Here is an 18449-nt window from a genome sequence, read left to right on the forward strand (position 1 = left end):
GATAGCTCGCTGAGCTTTTGAGGATAGTCTGTCTCCCCGGATGTTTTTTTCCCCTCTGTGCAAAGCTAAATGAACCATATAGGAATTGAACCTATAACCTTGGCCTCATTCATTTATCTTCTTTAAAATTGCCTTTTGGAAATTTATGTTCTGCTGTGATGAGATTAAGGTTGTGATTTCATTCATTCAATAAATAGTCTCAGCACCACACTAATGGCAGCAGAGAGCACAGAGAGGCGGAGGACAAGGTCTTTGCCCTCAAGGGATTAGGATAAGTGCACAAATCACGAATGTCAGGGCAGAAGTGATGAGCGCTGGGGGAGGGCGGTGAGCAAATCAGGAATTCACGAAAGCGAATCAGGAGAAAGGAGAGGGGTGCATCCTGCCGGGAGAACATCAGGGGCCCTTGAAGGATGGACAGGCTTCCCAGGAGTCGGAGCGGGGGTAGGTGTACAGATGGTGGTACCCACAGCACCTCAACAGGGATGTTGCAGTGGGGTGAGCACAAGCGTGAGAGGACCTGCGGGGGCAGGCATGAAGGAAGAGGGACAGGAGCGTTATCATTTATGGTGGTACTGTGTAGGGATGATGGGAGATTTCTGAACCGGGCAGTACTAGAATCAGAACTGTATAACAGGAGACGCCATTTGTCAGCCACTGTAGAATGAACTGGAGGGTTGGGGAAGAGCCCTGAGGAAGTGACAAGGGTCTGAACCAGGGTCCCCAACAGGGTGAAGAGAAGTGATGGGAGACAGTCAAGCCTGGACAAGCAGAACTTGGTAACTGACTAGATGTGATGGTGAAGGTTTGAACCTGGGTGCCTAGCAGATGGCAGTACCATACCTTCCAGAAGCCAGTAGACTGTAGAGGCTGGGAAGTTATGTAAATGAAGTGAACACATGAAATTGGAACACTGGGGAGAGGTTGGAGCTGGATATAAAGATTCGGGAAGTCATTCACCAGGAGAGCTGTTTGAGCTGGGAGAGTGGATAAGGTCGTTAAGGGATAAAGTGTAGAAATGAGACAAAAAGATGGCCAAAGGTAGAGCGCCAAAGAAAATCTACATTGGTGATTAAGACAGTGAGAAAGAGCCTGAGAACTAGAGACTGAGCTCAGTCCACTGTTACAGAAATCGAAGAAGCAGAGGCCTGCTGAGAGACACGTAGAGGCAAGTGTGCTCCCTTGCCATTGAGAAATGTTAGTGAACAAGAAGGAAAAATAATCCACCTTTGCTTTAATTTTGTCATTGAGCCAAATTAGGTTTTTTTTTTTTTTTTTTTTGGCGGTACGCGGGCCTCTCACTGTTGTGGCCTCTCCCGTTGCGGAGCACAGGCTCCGGAGGCGCAGGCTCAGCGGCCATGGCTCATGGGGCCCAGCCGCTCCGTGGCATGTGGGATCTTCCCGGACCGGGGCACGAACCCACGTCCCCTGCATCGGCAGGCAGGCTCTCAACCACTGCGCCACCAGGGAAGCCCCAAACTACTGTTTTCATTGGGATTTCACAATGCATCTTTTTGATGCTCTGCTTTCACTTTGACTTCTCTGCATTCGGTTCCACTACATCCTTTTCACTCTCAAGACAGTTAAAAACCAATCACATTCTTATATGTAAGGAATGCAGTAGGAGTTCAAAACTGATGAAAAGGCCAGTCATCTGAGATCACTCATTTATCCCAAGTGTTGATCGGGAGCCTCATATGTACCAGGGACTATGCCATGCCCTGGGGACATAGTGGCAAATAACACAGAAGCAAATCCAGGCCCCTGTTGAGTTTACCTTCTTGTGTGGATGAAGCAAACAATAAACAGACTAAAGAAGGAAAATACACAGCTTGTTTGCTGGTGACATGCGCTAGGGAGGAAAATAAAGCAGACGGGGAAGGGGGTTTGGAAGAAAGGGTGTTTTTAGTAGAGGGGGCAGAAAAGGCCTGACTGAGAAAGGGACACTTGGATGACACTCTGCAGGGAGGTGGGGGGGTGGGGTTGTGTAGATATCTGGGTGAACAAGGGGCAGCACGTGCAGAGGCCCCGAGGTGGGAGCACGCCTGGTGTGTTTGAGGTCTGGCAAGGATGCCAGTGTTGCTGAAGGGTAGCCAGCAAGAGAGAAAGGTTAGTAAAGTCTCAGGGGCCACATTGGGGCCCTGTGGTCATAGGTTGACTTTGGCTTTTCCTCTGAGCATGAGGGAAAGCCCTTGGATGGTTTTCAGCAAATGAATGAATAAGGACCGTTCTGGCTACAGGGGAAGGAAGTAGGGGGCAAGGAGAAATAGGAAGATGAGCGAGCAAGCTTCCACACATCCTGGGAAGAGGTGTTGATGGCTTGGACTAGAGTGGTCCCAGAGGAGGTGTGGGAAGTGATCAGAATCTGGATGTTTTTTGAGGGTAAAGTAAATAGAATTGAACAGATGGAGAATGAAACTAGAGAGAAGGAAGAGTCAGGGATGAGTCCAAGTTGCCGTATTGGTCGGCTAGGGCTGCCTAACAAAGTACCACAAATGGGTGGCTTTGGCAACAGAAATATATTGTTTCATGGTTCTGTAGGCTTGGCCAAGTTTAACGTGTCAGCTGAGTTAGTTCCTTCTGAAGGCTGTGAGGGAGAATCTGTTCCATCCCTCTCTCCTAGCTTCTGGTGGTTTCTTGGCCGTCTTCGGCATTCCTTGACTTGTACGAGTATCACTCTCTTCATCTTCACACAGCATTCTCTGTGTGTGTGTGTCGGTGTCCTAATTTCCTCTTTTTAATAAGAACCCCAATCATATTGGATTAGGGATGACCCTTCTCCAAAATGACCTCATCTTAACTAATCATATCTGCTATGACCATATTTCCAAGGAAGATTACACTCTGATGGAAAACTAAAAATAAAATTACCGTATGATCCAGCAATCCTACTCCTGGGCACATCCGGACACAACTATAATTCAAAAAGATAGATACACCCCCTATGTTCGTAGCAGTACTATTCACAACAGCCAAGACATGGAAACAGCCAAAATGTCCATTGACAGATGAGTGGATGAAGAAGATGTGGTACATATCCACAACGGAATACTACTCAGCCATAAAAAAAGAACGAATTAATGCCATTTGCAGCAACGTGGATGCAACTAGAGATTATCATACTAAGTGAAGTAAGTCAGAAAGAGAAAGACAGATACCACATGATATCACTTATATGTGGCATCTATAATATGACACAAATGAACCTATCTATGAAGCAGAAACAGACTCGCAGACATAGAGAACAAACTCGTGGTTGTCAAGGGGGAGGTGGAGGTGGGGAGGGATGGACTGGGAGTCTGGGGTTAGTAGATGCAAACTATTATATATGGAATCGTCGGACAACAGGGTCCTACTGAATAGCACAGGGAACTGTATTCAATATCCTGGGATAAACCATAATGGAAAAGAATATAAAAAAGAATGTGTGTGTGCATATATATATATATATATATATATATATATATATATATATATATATATATATATAACTGAGTCACTTTGCTGTACAACAGAAATTAACACAGCATTGTAAATCAACTGTACTTCAGTTTTTTAAAAAAGGCCACCCTCTGATGTCCTAGGGGCTAGGACTTCAACATTGGAATTGGAAGTGGGGAGAAGGACACGATTCAGCCCATAGCAGTTGCCATTGACTGAGCCAAGGAAAGTGTGCTTGGATAGAAGAAGAGGAGAGTTCCAAAGACCAAAGTTAAGAGACTCTTCAGTTTGAGGACCAAGACCAAGGTTCACAAAAATGTTAAATACAAATCCCATGTATGCTTGCAGTTGTAAAAAAGCACTTACATGTTAATGATGGTTTTTAAGTTGTATTCTAATTGTTTATGCAATCATGGTATTTTCCTGTGAAGCATAAGAGAGTCAGTATGGATTGAGTTTTACTGGCCAATATGCCGAAGAAGTTACTGGGGCTGAAATGGAATGTTTTGAATGCCATAAAGAAGTCAAAGGACGCTAATAAAAATAATAAAGAGCACTTTTCTCAGAAGGAGAAACAACTTTGGAGAACATTGTTTCAGCCTTTGATTTAAGAAGTCATTTTTCTAGAAAGTCAGTCATGCTGCAGTGCTCTGAGCAGCTGCATAGTTTGTTCCTTCATCTGTTTTTGGTGAGAGTGTAGTTAAAACATATAAAATCAATTAAAAAAAATCATGAAGACAGTAGTATCACATTTAGCTAATTTAAAAAACAGGGAAATCATCACCATAACATAACCATTCTAGCCTTTTCATATGTTTTCTTTGAGTTTTTATGTTCCTGCTGTTTTACATGGAGACAAAAGCTAGGACAACAAGGTGATGGTGCTGACATACAAAAAATCTACCCAATGTTTTCTGAACACGTTCAGCTCGAATTTCTCTTACATTCCAGCTCGCGTTGCACATTCTGTTTGCTCTGTGCCTGTCTTTGTCTGGCTACCATCTAGTCGTGCTTCAAAACTCAGCTCAGCTGTCACCTTTGGGGAAGGCTGCTGACTGGTATATTCCTAGCTTTCCCAGTATGGAAGGCTGAGCCTACAATGTGCCGCCATATTACCCCGCACCTAAGCACATACCATAATGCTGCATGTCTCCACCAACTTTGAGGACAGGGACTGAGCAGTCTGTATTTATTTCCTCAGTACCTTGCACAGGACCTGTGGGTAGATATTCAATAAGTGCATGTGGGCTAGGAATGAAAAAAAAATCGAATTCTTTGCCTGCTTGGCACACATCGGTCACTGGATTATGAGACCTTATTAGAATTTAAAACAATTTTGTTCAGATTGCGCCATAAACCGGCACGGGGATATGTAATATAGCTTGAGAAAAGTCTCCTTAAAAAGTATTCATGTAGATTGTTGCTTAAAAGGTTAAATTTGTCCCTAAAAACTGCACCCTTCATTTTCTTACCATGAAAGGTACCTGAGATAGTTACCATATATGGCTTGTTTTTAGTATTGACTGTGCCCCTTTAAATTAGTAAGCAAAATGAAGCAATTTGAACATACCTATGTAAGGTAACATGGGAGAAAGTGCAGGAGCTTGGAGGAGTAAAATTGCTGGCAAAAGAGACAAGAATTATTTTAATTTTAATTTGTGGATTGTTTTGGAGAGGGGAGAGTTTTTTATCTGGCATAAATTGAGATATAATCTGAGTCCGAGTGAAGAGAGTTTAGAAGTATTGTAATAGCCCTTTGATGCCAAAAATAGTTCCGTGATGACCCAGCTCAAGATTTCTCTCCTCCCTGTTCACCTAGAATGCAAATAATATTTTTTGGTAAACGTTCTCAAAAACAGGAAAAGGAAGAGAAAAGTTTATATGGGATTATTTATGACTTCTTAGTACTGAGAAGAGGCTTCGCTATAGAGAATTCTTGATACAATTACTCCCCTCATAGGATTTTGCCTTCATTTCCTAAGTCAGTCAGGGTGGGACCATATTGAATTCATTGATAGAACCAAGATGATTGACAGATACTAAGCTAAGCTGTACAGCATGTCAAATGTGCCACTGCACTGTAGTTATTTAAATCTTGATTTCTTTCCCCAGCTCTACTTTACGAAGTGTTTCCACTGGATCCTCAAGACCTTCCAAAATATGTTTGGTGTGTGGGGATGAGGCTTCAGGATGTCACTATGGTGTAGTGACCTGTGGCAGCTGCAAAGTGTTCTTCAAAAGAGCAGTGGAAGGTAAATGTTCATGTGGGTGTTCCTTTTACACATTTTCTTGCCTGGTGTGTAGTTTACTTGCAAGGTTAACTCGATAGCATTATTGGGAAATAATTCAAAAATGTCCTTAGTTTTGGATGTAATCTGTCCTTAGTTTTGGACGTTATCTGTCAGTGATAAATAGTAATAATGCCTTGTCTAAAAACCACTTGGAGATTCTCCACCGAGCAGTAGTTAATGGCCAAAATTCTAAATTGTGGATTAAGAGCAACCAGTCAGAAAGACTGGTTGTTTTGGTTGTTGGTGTGTCTCAGGTTTTTTTTTTTTTTTCACTTAGACTTATCAAAATCATTCTGTGTCACCATCAATTTAACTTGCATGATCAGAAAGAACGTTTTTTTTACAGCACGTCTGCCTTGTCTATGTTTCTGTATAAATATATGTGTTTGTGGCAAGTTAAAACATTGATATCAGGATCGTGTGTGTAATTTAAGTTGTGTTCCTTACAGAATAATGTCATTTAACAGCTGCTTGAGATTCCAGGTCCCCATTTGAGTCCTACCTTCGTTCCTACTGAAAGTTTCCAAACCAGTACATTAAATGAAAAATTGGACTGAGATTCTTTAAGTTTATGTAGTCTAGCTTTTGCTTCTGTTCAGGTAATTGTACTTCCTAAGGAGAAATGGTCTTTTTGTTTGTTTCTACCTTTCTCAAGCTTCACTTCCAAGCAATTAATTAGCATCAGGCTTAGGCCTGATGGTTTTATTAATGTTGACTACTATGACTGGTCAAAGTGTAGAATTTTTTGCTATCAGGAGATGTGTTGTGTAATTGACACTTATTCTCACTAAGGAGTTCAGCATTAAGATTCCTGCAGGTGTATTTCTCAGGACATTTTTCTGAGAGATGAATTGGTGTTTCAGAGACTTAAGCATAAATGACTTGAATGTTTGTTTTGCTGAGGACCACAAGGAAATGTCCTTAGTTCTGGGATAAAAAAAGCTGACCAAGTAGTTATTTCTGTGCTTCTGAGGCTGATTCTGCATTATTTAATTGATAGTACATGATTTTACATTATTTACACTATTAATTATTTAGTAGTCCCCAAACCCAGCATTGAATTGGTAATAGGAGTTCCATATTTCTTTCTTGGGGTATGAGCTCTTGGTTACAGGTGACAGAAAATTCAACACAAACTGGCTTTAGCACCAATGGAAATTCATTGGCCCACATAACTGGAAAGTCCTCATGTGGGCACGGCTTTGGGCAAGCCATGGTCTTAAGCCAGGTCATTCGCACTCAATCTCATTCTCTCCATCGCTTGACTTTGTTCTGGCTCTGTTCTCATGCGGTTTCTCTCACGAGAAGAAAAGAGGTTTTCTGTTCTCAGGGGTTGTTATAAAAGCCCCCAATTGAATCTCCATAGACTGAACTTGACTCACGTTGGCCCCCTCCAGACCAATCACCGTGGCTGGGGGTGGGGAGCAGTGATCTGATAGGCTGGTCCTGGCTGGAGTCGGCCAACCTGAACAACCTAGACCAACTGTGGGAATGAGCATTTCCCGGAGAAAAAGGTGGGTCCTGTTACCAGAAGGCTGATTTCCAGAAAATGGGGGAAAGAAGTATGTATAGTACTGAAATCAATTTAATTTTTTAAGATTGTCTTCCCCGCCACCCTCTTCTTTCTTTCCTTAACTCTATGATTGACTCAGTAGAAGATAAGTAGGTAAGATACACTTCTGGCATCTTCTAATGCCGCTTTATACCTTCCAACATAAGGGCTCCCCTCCTAAGCTCACTAATTGGTGAACAAAGGTGATAAGTAAAAATAAAGCAGTGAGAGAAGGACATTTAGAGAGAGTGCCTCTGTGTTGCCCTACCTATGGGTCAGCATTCACTTCAGAACCCATGTTATGGCTCTTTATAAAATCTGCCCTTCTCTGCAAAAAAACGGTTTTCTAGATGTTTTTGTTGTTTTAAGTAGGTTCTCTGGAAGTAGCTAAGGAAAGAATTGTTTTTGCAACTGAGGTACATATAAACATGGAAAAGCCTAAATGTCTGTATGTCTTTTTCTTTCATTGAAAAGCTGATCAGTAATGGATAATGAACCTTAACAAGTGCCTTTTAAGACTTTTATTAATATAGCTTATTTCCTATTTATTTGGGAATTAGAATTTTAGCACCCACCTGTGTGAAACAAGGCTATGAATTTTAAATATAAACTTAATGAGAGTAATGACTTGTTTTTGTTTTGTAATTTGTATTTGCTTACTGTTTTATCATGTGTGTATGTGTGAAAGAAATAGGACTATCTCTGTATCAGCACTTTTTGATTTAATAAGAAATTATTTAAAAAATATTTTATGTCATTAGGGGCACTAATTTCACAAAATTATGGTATATGGATGTTATTTTTATTCCCCTTTTACAGATGAAGAAATTTGGGATCAGACCCAGTTAATCTATTTGGAATCATAAGGCCAGACTTAGACCCATATTAAAGTCTTATGACTCCAAACCTAGACCCAACCTAAGGCCTCCTAAACCTAAATCTCATAATCTGTTCTTTCCATTTTCCATAATTCTCAAGTTCATGAAAATCCTGCTCTATATGTCATTGTTTATGCCTGCTTGGTGATAATGAGGACAGTGATGTAAACATTGAGAAGACAGTGTGGTACCCTTAGTGTGTGTCTCTGCGTGTGTGTCACTGTGTGTGTACACACACACACATATACAAACATGTATGTGTGTTTTTATATTTGAATATTTACTAAGGTGGTTTTGTGGTTTTAACCTTAAGCTCCTCCTTGGACTACGTATACAGAGGCTTCTAAGCAGCTGCAGGTAGGGGAGTCCTTTAAAATCGAAAGGAACTAACAACATCAGGGCTAACTGGAAATGACCACTAGAGAGAGGACGGGGAAAAATCACAGCAGTCTGAGCTTCAAGCTTGTTGGCTTCAGGCTTTTATGCCCTAGAGCACCCCACTCCAATGCTTGGTCTGATAGGGTAGTGATGACTACATAGGGAGACTGCACATCATTTGTTTTAAGTGTATATTATGTTCTTTGTGTCCTGTCTAATGGGGTGTATAGATGTGCTTATTTCTGCTGCTTAAACATTTAATATAAAAACACTTAGACGTCTCATCCAGAATACCTTTTTTGTCAATAATGTCAGTTTAGAGCCGTATTACTATATCTTACAATGGAAGCTTATCGTTTTATTTTTAAATTTGAATTGCTTATTTGCCTTGAAGGTTTGTCAGGACCTTCTGTCTTAAGAAAAAGGATAAGCCTATATGCGCACGCACATGCACACATACACATATATATTTTTTAAGTTGGCTTCTCCCTAGTGGTGGAAAGTGGACTGGCTTTAGGGTCAGAAGACTTGGTTTAATTTCCAGCTCTGCACTCACTAGGTGTAAGATTATGGCAAGTTATTTAACTTACTTGGGCATCAGTTTCTTTATCTATAAATGGAAATGATAGTATTGCCTTACCTGTTGCTATGAAAAATTACATGAAAGCAAAAGCTCTTTGCAGATTTTATAAATTGTAAAGTAGCATCAAAATATTAGACCTTGACTTTAGGAACAACTGCTGAAGTTCTTTGGCCACGTCTGTACACAGAGATCATGTAAATGATTCAGTAACGTTGTACTGTTAGGTCTTCATTTTTTCTTCATTACATCTTCATTTTTCCCGTAGTACATTATTTTGCCCATAGAACTGCCCTTTGAGGTTGTAAGATCCTTCTAGACTAGCAGTTCTCAAAGTTTCAAAGGATGTCGGCGTCAGGGGTGGGCGGTAGAAGGCCTGTCGACATTTCCTTGAGGGGCTTTTCCACATTTTCCACCGTGGACTGAACCACCAAGATTGATTCCCGTAACGAACCTTCATAGCTAACTCCAGCACCCACCTTTGGGAGTTTCCCAGTAGAGAAAATATTGAGAGATGCCAACTGGACTTTTAGCTCCCCTGTTCGATGTCTTTAGGGCAGGACAGGGTCTTATCTCTAGAACCTAGCAACAACGCAGGTATTTAGTAGCCACTAAATAAATGTTTGAATGTACATATCAATGTACCTATGTGGCATAAGAGCATTCCAGGTTAATGACTTCCCCCTCAAACCAGTAAATTAGCAACGAAACTGGCCCAAGAATTTACACAGGTTTTTTGATGTCTAATCTGCAACTTCTAATTCTAGGCTGAGTTTTTACTATCTCAGTCTCTTTCCAACTGTAAATTCCCATTGGTTTCATCTTGTGTGTATTTTACTTTGTGATCCCTCAATGAACACAGCTGACTGCATTCAGCAGGCTATTTTATAACCTAATTTCCTTTCTGGCTACTCAGTATATACAGCAGTATCTGGAAGACACAGCCACCACAAATCACTGAAGAGGTACAGGGCTGTGGAAGAAGAAAAGAGTTCACTATAATGTAAAGTCAGTTGGATTTATATTTTTGTAAGCAGACCCGTTAGGCTAAAGAGTCCATATCTTGGTACGGCCAGCCAAATCATATGATGTCTATTACGACACTCAGACATTTCCCTTAAGTAAGAGACTTATAAATCTGTTTCCTGAAATGAAATGGCTTTAAAGGGTCTAACTGTAGATTAATCTCAGGAGTCCTCAAATATGCAGCATTTAAGGTACCCAAACCTGGATACATGCACCTCATTCCTTTCACGTGTACTTCGCCGCATATGGGTGAGAAATCTTGCAATTCATAGACTGATTATCCTATGGGGGAAAATGTTTTTAAGGACATGTAATGGTTGACTAATAGTTAATTTTCTTTGCTTTTCTAAACTGAATGAGTAAACCGAACAGGTCCAGAGGAAAGTGTGTCTCACCATGTCATGGGCTCATGTTGTCTCCGTCAATGCTGTGTGTGCTCTTGAGCAAGAGACCCCAGCAGGCAAGAGTGTGAATAAGTGTGAGGTCTGGGGGGCTGGATGATGGACCGTGCAATCATGCCACAAAACAGAGCATTTAAATTGAATGGACACAAGCTAGATCAGGATGGTCTTACATAGTATCTATCATAGTATCTTACATAGTACTATCTTACATAGTAATTGAAATATAGCTATCCCCTTGTAATTGGCAATATAAAATTAAGGAAATGATAAAACAAGGAAATAACACCTGCTTATTAGATGTCTTCAGGTCACGATGTGTGTGATGCAGCCCTCCGTGTCCCTGTGTGCCACGTACAGGAAGCTAATGTACATCAGAGGGCATCGTCCCTCCTACAAAACTGCTGAGTCAGAGATAGGAAACCAGGGACTCTTCTGGCTTACAGTTTTCTCACGAAACACTTTAAAGATTAAGTCTTTTTTCCCCTTTACCAAAAATTAGGAACGAGGTAACCTGATTCTTTCCAACTACTTCCTATAAGTGCTTAAATAAATACCTACCCAGTAGATCATATCTAGGATTTTTATGAACACTCCTTTCCTCCTTATATAAACCCCAGGCTTTTGTGTTAATTGCAAATGTTTGCCCAGATTTTTTAATATCCCTTCAGTTGGTTGCCATGGGAACATACAGAGCCATGACATTTAGGCCAATCTGGAAGGTCAAGGAAGCTTCTTAAAGAATTGACCCCCAAACTGAATCTTGAAAGATTAGGATTGGCAATGCTGAGGGGGAGTTAAGTTCAGGCTGTCTGCACAGGGCTTCAAAAGCAATTTCGTGTTACCTCTATGGACGTGTGAGATGCAAGGAGATAGAAGTGGAGGCTGATGTGCAGATTGGGTCCAGGTCCTGGACTCTAAGGAGGGCCCTAAATTTATCCTTGGGCAAAACAGAACCTCTGAATGTTTTCATACAGCAGAATGGTAAGCTCAGTTTCGCATTTAATATCTGGCTGTAGGGAGGTATGCTTATTTAAAGAGAGACAGTTCTGGTGGCTCTTCTAAGTCATTTCGGTGAGAGATGACCAGAGATAGAACTAGACCAGCAGCGTTAGGGATAAAGAGGGGACAGCTAACAAGACTATCTGGGAAGTAACATTGGTGGGTCTGTATTGGAGGTAAGGAAGCAAAGATCTGGGATGTTTCCACAGGCTCGGCTGCTGGTGCGCTTTGCTGAGAGACTGGGGACGCTGGAGTGGGAGCAGCTTTGGGGGCATGGGAGGCAAAGGTCATGCATTGACCAAACATATTCAATATCCACTAAATGGCAGACACTATTCTTGGCATACCTAGGGACTTCCTGGATGAAGAAAGTGAACAAAACATACAAAGATCCTTGCCATGGTGGAGATTACATTCTAGTGAGAGGTGGTGGAGAGATTAAACATACTAAATGAGTTATTTGTGTAACATGAAAAGTTGATAGGTGCTCTGGAAAACAAGCACTGCCAGGATAAAGGGGGTTGGAATGAAATTCCTTTTAGGACAGTGAGTTTGAAATGTCCATAGAACATTCAGATGTGCCTAACAGGAAGTTGGATGGGTGATTCTAAAGCTTGGGGAATAGGGAAAGATCAAAAGTAACTATTTTCGAATCATCATCTATGAAAGTAGATGCATTTGCCCAAGAAATGGGTATTTAGAGAGACAAGGAATAAGCCAAGGTTAGAACCTTAGAAAGTATAAATCTAGGACATTGTGTGTGTGCATATATGTGTGTGTGTGTGTGTGTGTGTGTGTGTTACACGTGTGAATAATTTTTCTCTCTCTCTCCTCTGAGTTGTACACAGAAAAGTCTTAGTTACTTGGTCTCTGGTTCTTCCAAGTTTAGATGAACTTCAGACATTATTGCATCTGTGGAACTTCCAATCCCAGTTTTTGCTCTTTATTAATCATTAATCTTGATTTTCTTTTAATCTTAGCCAGTCCATAGCCCACAACCAAACATGGTAGCGAGGAAATTTGATTTGCTAACCCAGGCAGAGATAATGTCACACATGTAGCAGATGCTCAAGCCACATTTGTTGATCGATAACTATTTAAATATATGTATGGGGTTCCCCCTTGTTCCTGTCACTGTTTCTCTGAGGTCAAAACTATGTTAAGTGATTTATTAGAAAATGATTTGGAGTAGGGACATGTGGGCCAAAAGTAAATTAGTGTTATCCAAAGAGAGCTTCTTGTTGCTGAAAACTTTAAACGAAGGTGCACTTCACATAGCAAATTTGAAAAGTATAAATTAGAAGCACAGTAAGTAATTTTCAGGTATTCCCCGTGTCTGTGCCTCTGTTTGCAGCCCATCTTGTTCCAGAAAGGAATCCAAAGCAACTCACAGCTTTCCATGAGGTAAAATGAAATTTCTCATAAGTGAAATGAAAAACAGGACAAAGGCAAGATGAGAGCAAGAAAGAGAACATAAAGCCAGGAAAGGGGATGGTATAGAGAAATATGCCCTTTGGCCTTGGCAGACACCAGCCACCTACTTGGCTTTCTAGGCCCCAGCCCACAGACAGTGGTGAGTCACCTGATGTACGATGTTCTTAACACTAGATTAGGGAATTGCCTGTTTAGAAGAAAATTTTCATGAGCTGCTTTGGTTGTAATGTGCCTATTCTTTTCATGTGAATTATAACCTGAAATTGAAAAAAGTAACTCTCCCATTGGTATTAATGGGATTGTTTGGTTTATCTTAAGGAGCAGTGTGAGAAACATGCTGTATTCTATCAAGCACCTTCTCCTATAATCATCGCTGTTATTTATGGAGCAGTTAACTCCATGCCAGGCAGGCACTATGCCAAATACTCCATGTTTTATCTCATTTTTTCCTCATAACTGCCGTCTTAAAGCTGAAAGTTTTGTTGAGTTTTGCAAGGCAATATCTTTAAACCTGAACCCTCTAAGCAATTGTTGTGACCAGGAAAACAGTGACTACTTTTCTTTAACAAGGCTTAATGGTATGATCCTTCCACTCTTAAAATTAATAGCAATAGCAATCAACATTTGAGTACTTATTTTGTGCACATTATCCTAAGAACTTTATTGTGTTTTATCATTTTAATCCTCATGATAATCCTATGAAATAGGTCCGATTATTCAATTATTATCTGTCCTCATGTTAGCAGTCAGTCATCTGAGGCATGTAAGAGTTGAGTTAGTCAGTCCAAGGTCACCCAGATCGATGGAAGTGGCAGGGCAGGGATTTGAACCCAGGAAGTCCAGGCATTCTGACTCTGTGTATTCAGCACATAAGCTCTACTGCCTCTCACAGAGTTATATCAGATCCCAACTATTTTTACCCCTCAAAAAGTAGGGCAACATCCCTGGCTTGAGAACACTTATGAAGAGCCCATTGTAATTTAACAGTTTTCCCGCTATACTCTAAATAATTAACTCCTGGCCATTCCAAGTTGAAGCTCTCATTTGAATTTCTGTTGCCCTAATGGGAAAGAAATTGGGTAGTCTCTATTTTTTCTTAAGGAATGAACTCCCTATTTTTAAAAATTACCATTACCATCCTAAAGTACATCTTTAACATCTTGGTATTAATCTAAGGTTTGATGGAAGTTTTTTATCTTCCTGTGTTTCATTTCCTATGTGTGATAAAAATTAGACAGAGCCTATCAGGCTCAGAGAAGGATTGCGAGCAGGACCTTCCTCCTCCAAAGCTGAAAGCCCCCAACTCTTCAGCCCTGATGCCTGGCAGCTCAGAAACAGACCCGAGAGCCAGAGGACGCAGGGCTGCCCTCCCAGAACTTGCGCCCATGATGTCGTTAGGATTGTACCGCTTACGTGATTCTGTCCCCTTGAGAATGATTTGACACCGGAAACGAAAATTGCTAAATTGATTGCAGTCAGTGCCAAAAACAGAGCCCTGGAAGATAGGGAGGATAAGGAGGCATTTAGGCATTAAGGTGGAGGCGGGTGGTGGAGGGATGGAAAGATGGGGGCTTGAACCTGAGTCTGCTCAGTTGAGCAGGCCCCGTTCGGTGAGGGCCTGGTCCACGCCCAGAGGTGGATGAGGCGCCTGAACAAAGACACTGGGGCCAAACAAAGGCCCTCATTTTGCAGTGAGAAATCTCATCCCTTCTTAAACACAGCGAGTCTTTTTTGAGGAAAAAAATCAACACAGGGGTATAGGCAGCGTTGTCCCTTGGTATCTGCGCAGTGGCTCATGGCAGTACCACCTAGCGGAAGAGAAGACGACTGGGATGGGATTGTGGATGATGGAAGGTAGAAAGGGCCTGACTTAGGCTGGAATTGGTGCAACTGAACAGAAGGCCTGATTTGAGAAGTGAGAAGGAAGAACGGGCAAGACCTGATGGTGGATTAGTTCTGGGGGATGATGGAGATTCTGATGGAGACTTGGGAGGAAACACTTTGAGAATGGAGAGGATGAGAGGAATTTAAAAGGTGTTGAGAGGGACTTCCCTGGTGGTCCAGTGGTTGAGAATCCGCCTTCCAAGGCAGGGTACGCAGGTTCGATCCCTGGTCGGGGAACTAAGATCCCACATGCCGCGGGGCAACTAAGCCCGCGTGCTGCAACTACAGAGGCCACGCGCTCTGGAACCCATGCGCCACAATGAGAGAGAAGTCAATGCACCGCAATGAAAGATCCCGCATGCCACAACTAAGACCTGATGCAGCCAAATAAATAAATAAATAAATATTAAGAAACAAAACAAAACTTGAGATTGGGTCACCCAAAGAGATAAAGCAGTCTCTATGAAAAAGCAGAGACTAAATTCTGAAAAAGTACATTTTTTTTTAACCTGGATATATTTTCTGGCACATTTTAAAATAAAAGAAGTGTGTAACTAGATATAAGGTAGTTTGGCAGATCGGCTTAGTTGTAGGCAACAGATGTCGGTGGCTGCTTTGGCTGTTTGGTGCAGAACATGGGATTATGAAATGAAATTGAAAGCCTGGTGAAGGTGCTGGGCCCACAGCACCAATGAAACAGCCCCGCAGGGCATGGTGGATCGCTGGGGAGACATGTCATCATTACTGCCCATGTTAGAGGTACTAAATGATGTTAGCAGCTCATGACACTGTAGGAAACCACAACATGAAGCTAATTTTTTTTTTTTTACCATTTTAACCATTTTTAAGGGTACAGTTCAATGGCATTAAGTACATTATTCTGCAACTATCACCACCATCCATATCCAGAATTTTCTCACCTTCCCAAACTCCATACAAGAACTCCCCAATACCACTTCTCCCAGGCTTTGGGAACTATTATTCTACTTTTTATCTCTATAAATTTGACTGTTCTAGGTACCTCATATAAATGGAATCATACAATATTTGTCCTTTTGTGTCCAGCTTATTTCTCTTAGCTTAACGTCTTCAAGCTTCAGAAAAATTGTATAGAAAAAAAAAAAGCGCATGTTTCAAGTCTCCAAAATTTTTGCTGTAATTTTTTGCTCTTTAAAGACAGATATCCAATGTAGTGATTTTTTTCTTTTACCCTTTTCCTTGGTATCTTCATTCACTGCCCATCCTGACCTCTTAGATCAGAAAGAGAGAAAGCTGATGATGATTTCTGTAGAGATAAGCAGATACCTGTAACACATACACACATAAGCACACACACACTTTTTTTTTTTTTTTTTTGCGGTACGCAGGCCTCTCACTATTGTGGCCTCTCCCGTTGTGGAGCACAGGCTCCGGACGCGCAGGCTCAGCGGCCATGGCTCACGGGCTTAGCCACTCCGCGGCATGTGGGATCTTCCCAGACCGGGGCACGAACCCGTGTCCCCTGCATCGGCAGGCGGACTCTCAACCACTGCGCCACCAGGGAGGCCCCCACACACACTTTTAGAGCTGTGCTCCACTTCACCCTGTCACCCAGTGATTGGTGTTCTGAGGAGAGGGGAAAACCTTGAACCTCAGCAAGAAGACTCCAAAACCACTTGAAATGATCATGAAAGCATCTGTGCACCTGCTCACATTCTCTGTCTCACTCACACACCTCCCTCCAGTATCAGAGACCAAATCCACCTCTAGATAAGAGCAGGTTGACACCAAGGAATGAAGCTCACCCGTCTCAAGCAATGGAGCTTGTTTGCATTTGCCCTCAGGTTGGCCCTAATTGAAGCTCTTTCATCAATGCCAGCGCTTGGAATTTGTTGACTGTAACATTACATCTACAAAAGCATCATCTTCCTGTCTGTGCTGTGTTGCTAATTAACAGTGAACTCTTCTACCTCACCAAGCAAAACATGATCCCTAAGGAGGAGTGACAAATGTATTTTCTCCTTACAGGTATAAGACTAAAGGCTCCATTAAATCACTGGTCTTTGACAACCTAATGCAGCTTTACAAAAAGGTTCTGTTTACTTTTCTAATGGTAAAGCCGCAAAATAAAGCAAATGAAATAAAACAAAAGATTAAAGAATCAAAATGTAGAGGGGCATCATAACTGTGAACAAGAATTGAAAAGTCACTTGTAGCAAATAAGCTGAGCAATAGATGGGATGAGGCTTTTAGGAAGTTTAATAGAAATTCACCCTTACACATAGCACTATAGATGAGTCCAGACTCATTCAATTATATTTGTTTCAGTATATAATTTGGTGGGGGGGGTGGGGGCACACAAATACCTCCTCCTCTCTCCTAATCCCTCCTTTTATTTTATTTTCTTCTTCAATTTGGAAGGAAGAACCAAGGCTAGAGTTTGGAGGTTCACACCATCCTCATAGAAGCCATACTGACCACTTAATGTCTTAGTGAAAGGCTCCTTGAATATTATCCAGCAGTTTAAGCACTTACTGTGAGAGTGCTCCAGTAAGAAGCTGTAAAATAAAGCATCACCAGCACAGGTCCCAGAGTTATCTTTATGTTGAGGTATAGCGTGAGTAGAGAGAGATTGGGCCTTGGGGTCAGACAACCTGGCCTTGGGCCCAGAATGACACTGCCCGCTCTGAGACTTTGAGCAAATAATGGAAGTTCTGTTTTCTCTTCTGTAAGAAAATAAATCTTAAAAGTATCTGCCCTACCCATCTCTCAGAGTTGGGAGGATAAAAATTAGTACATGTATGTTGAAACTGCTTTAGAAATAATAAAGGGTTACTTTACAAATGGTACGTTTAAAAATGAATATTCCCCTTCTTAGGAAGTAATTGAGTCAATAATTCATGGTTCTCAATAAAATGTAGAATATTTAAATTCTAGCTACTTTCTGTATGTGCTAAATATTTTCCTTGAAGGAAAAAAAAACAGTAAAAATTATAGAAAAGAGTATCTCACTTTAGGCAAGACTTAGAGGTTTGACTTTCTTGTTTAGGAAGGTTTAGGCGAGTCCACATTGTTCATGAGGATTGCACCCAAGGGCCACAGTGGGGAAACCTTTGTATATATTTAAGATCAGGATTTAAATTTAATCTTCCTGAATACAGAATCATAAAAAGAACAGAGACAGTTTTCATACTCTTTCTACATCTTAAACAATTTGGGAGATCACAACTACTTTTCACTTTCTTCTTCTTTTTTTAATTAACTGTACCAGGATTTCTAAAACATGCTGCATTCTCTTGCCCTCCCACTTGTGTTGAATGACTTAATTGGAAAACCAGTGCAGAATTAGTCTAGGTTGGTTGTTTTTCATCTGGCCTGTACCATAGCATTTCCCCAGTTGAACCAGGCTCAGCAATTTGATGTTGCTAGCATTACATAGGTACTAATTGTTCTGTTTTTTACTATTCAATATGAACTGAAGTTGCATTCAGAAAAAGAATAGGAATGAAGAGTATTAGTAGCCATTAATTAGAAATCCTAAGTAAAAATCACTGTTTTTAAAGGAGAATAGTGGAGAAACTGTTATTGAAATGTCATTATTAA

General features: G+C 41.2%; 1 protein-coding gene across 2 annotated transcripts in view; it reads left to right on the top strand.

Moving 5' to 3' along the window:
- The window catches only part of NR3C2 (nuclear receptor subfamily 3 group C member 2), a gene marked incomplete at both ends in the record, with an annotated part of 365792 nt that overhangs the window by 172137 nt on the left and 175206 nt on the right, over positions 1–18449 (top strand). For both annotated transcript variants that reach the window (XM_079706387.1, XM_079706388.1), the window contains one exon: positions 5554–5693. In XM_079706387.1, coding sequence (XP_079562513.1) covers positions 5554–5693 — 140 coding nt within the window. The remainder of the gene's footprint in view (positions 1–5553; positions 5694–18449) is intronic.

Source organism: Hyperoodon ampullatus, assembly GCF_949752795.1.
Source record: "Hyperoodon ampullatus genome assembly, chromosome: 1".
In the NCBI taxonomy this organism is placed as follows: domain Eukaryota; kingdom Metazoa; phylum Chordata; class Mammalia; order Artiodactyla; family Ziphiidae; genus Hyperoodon; species Hyperoodon ampullatus.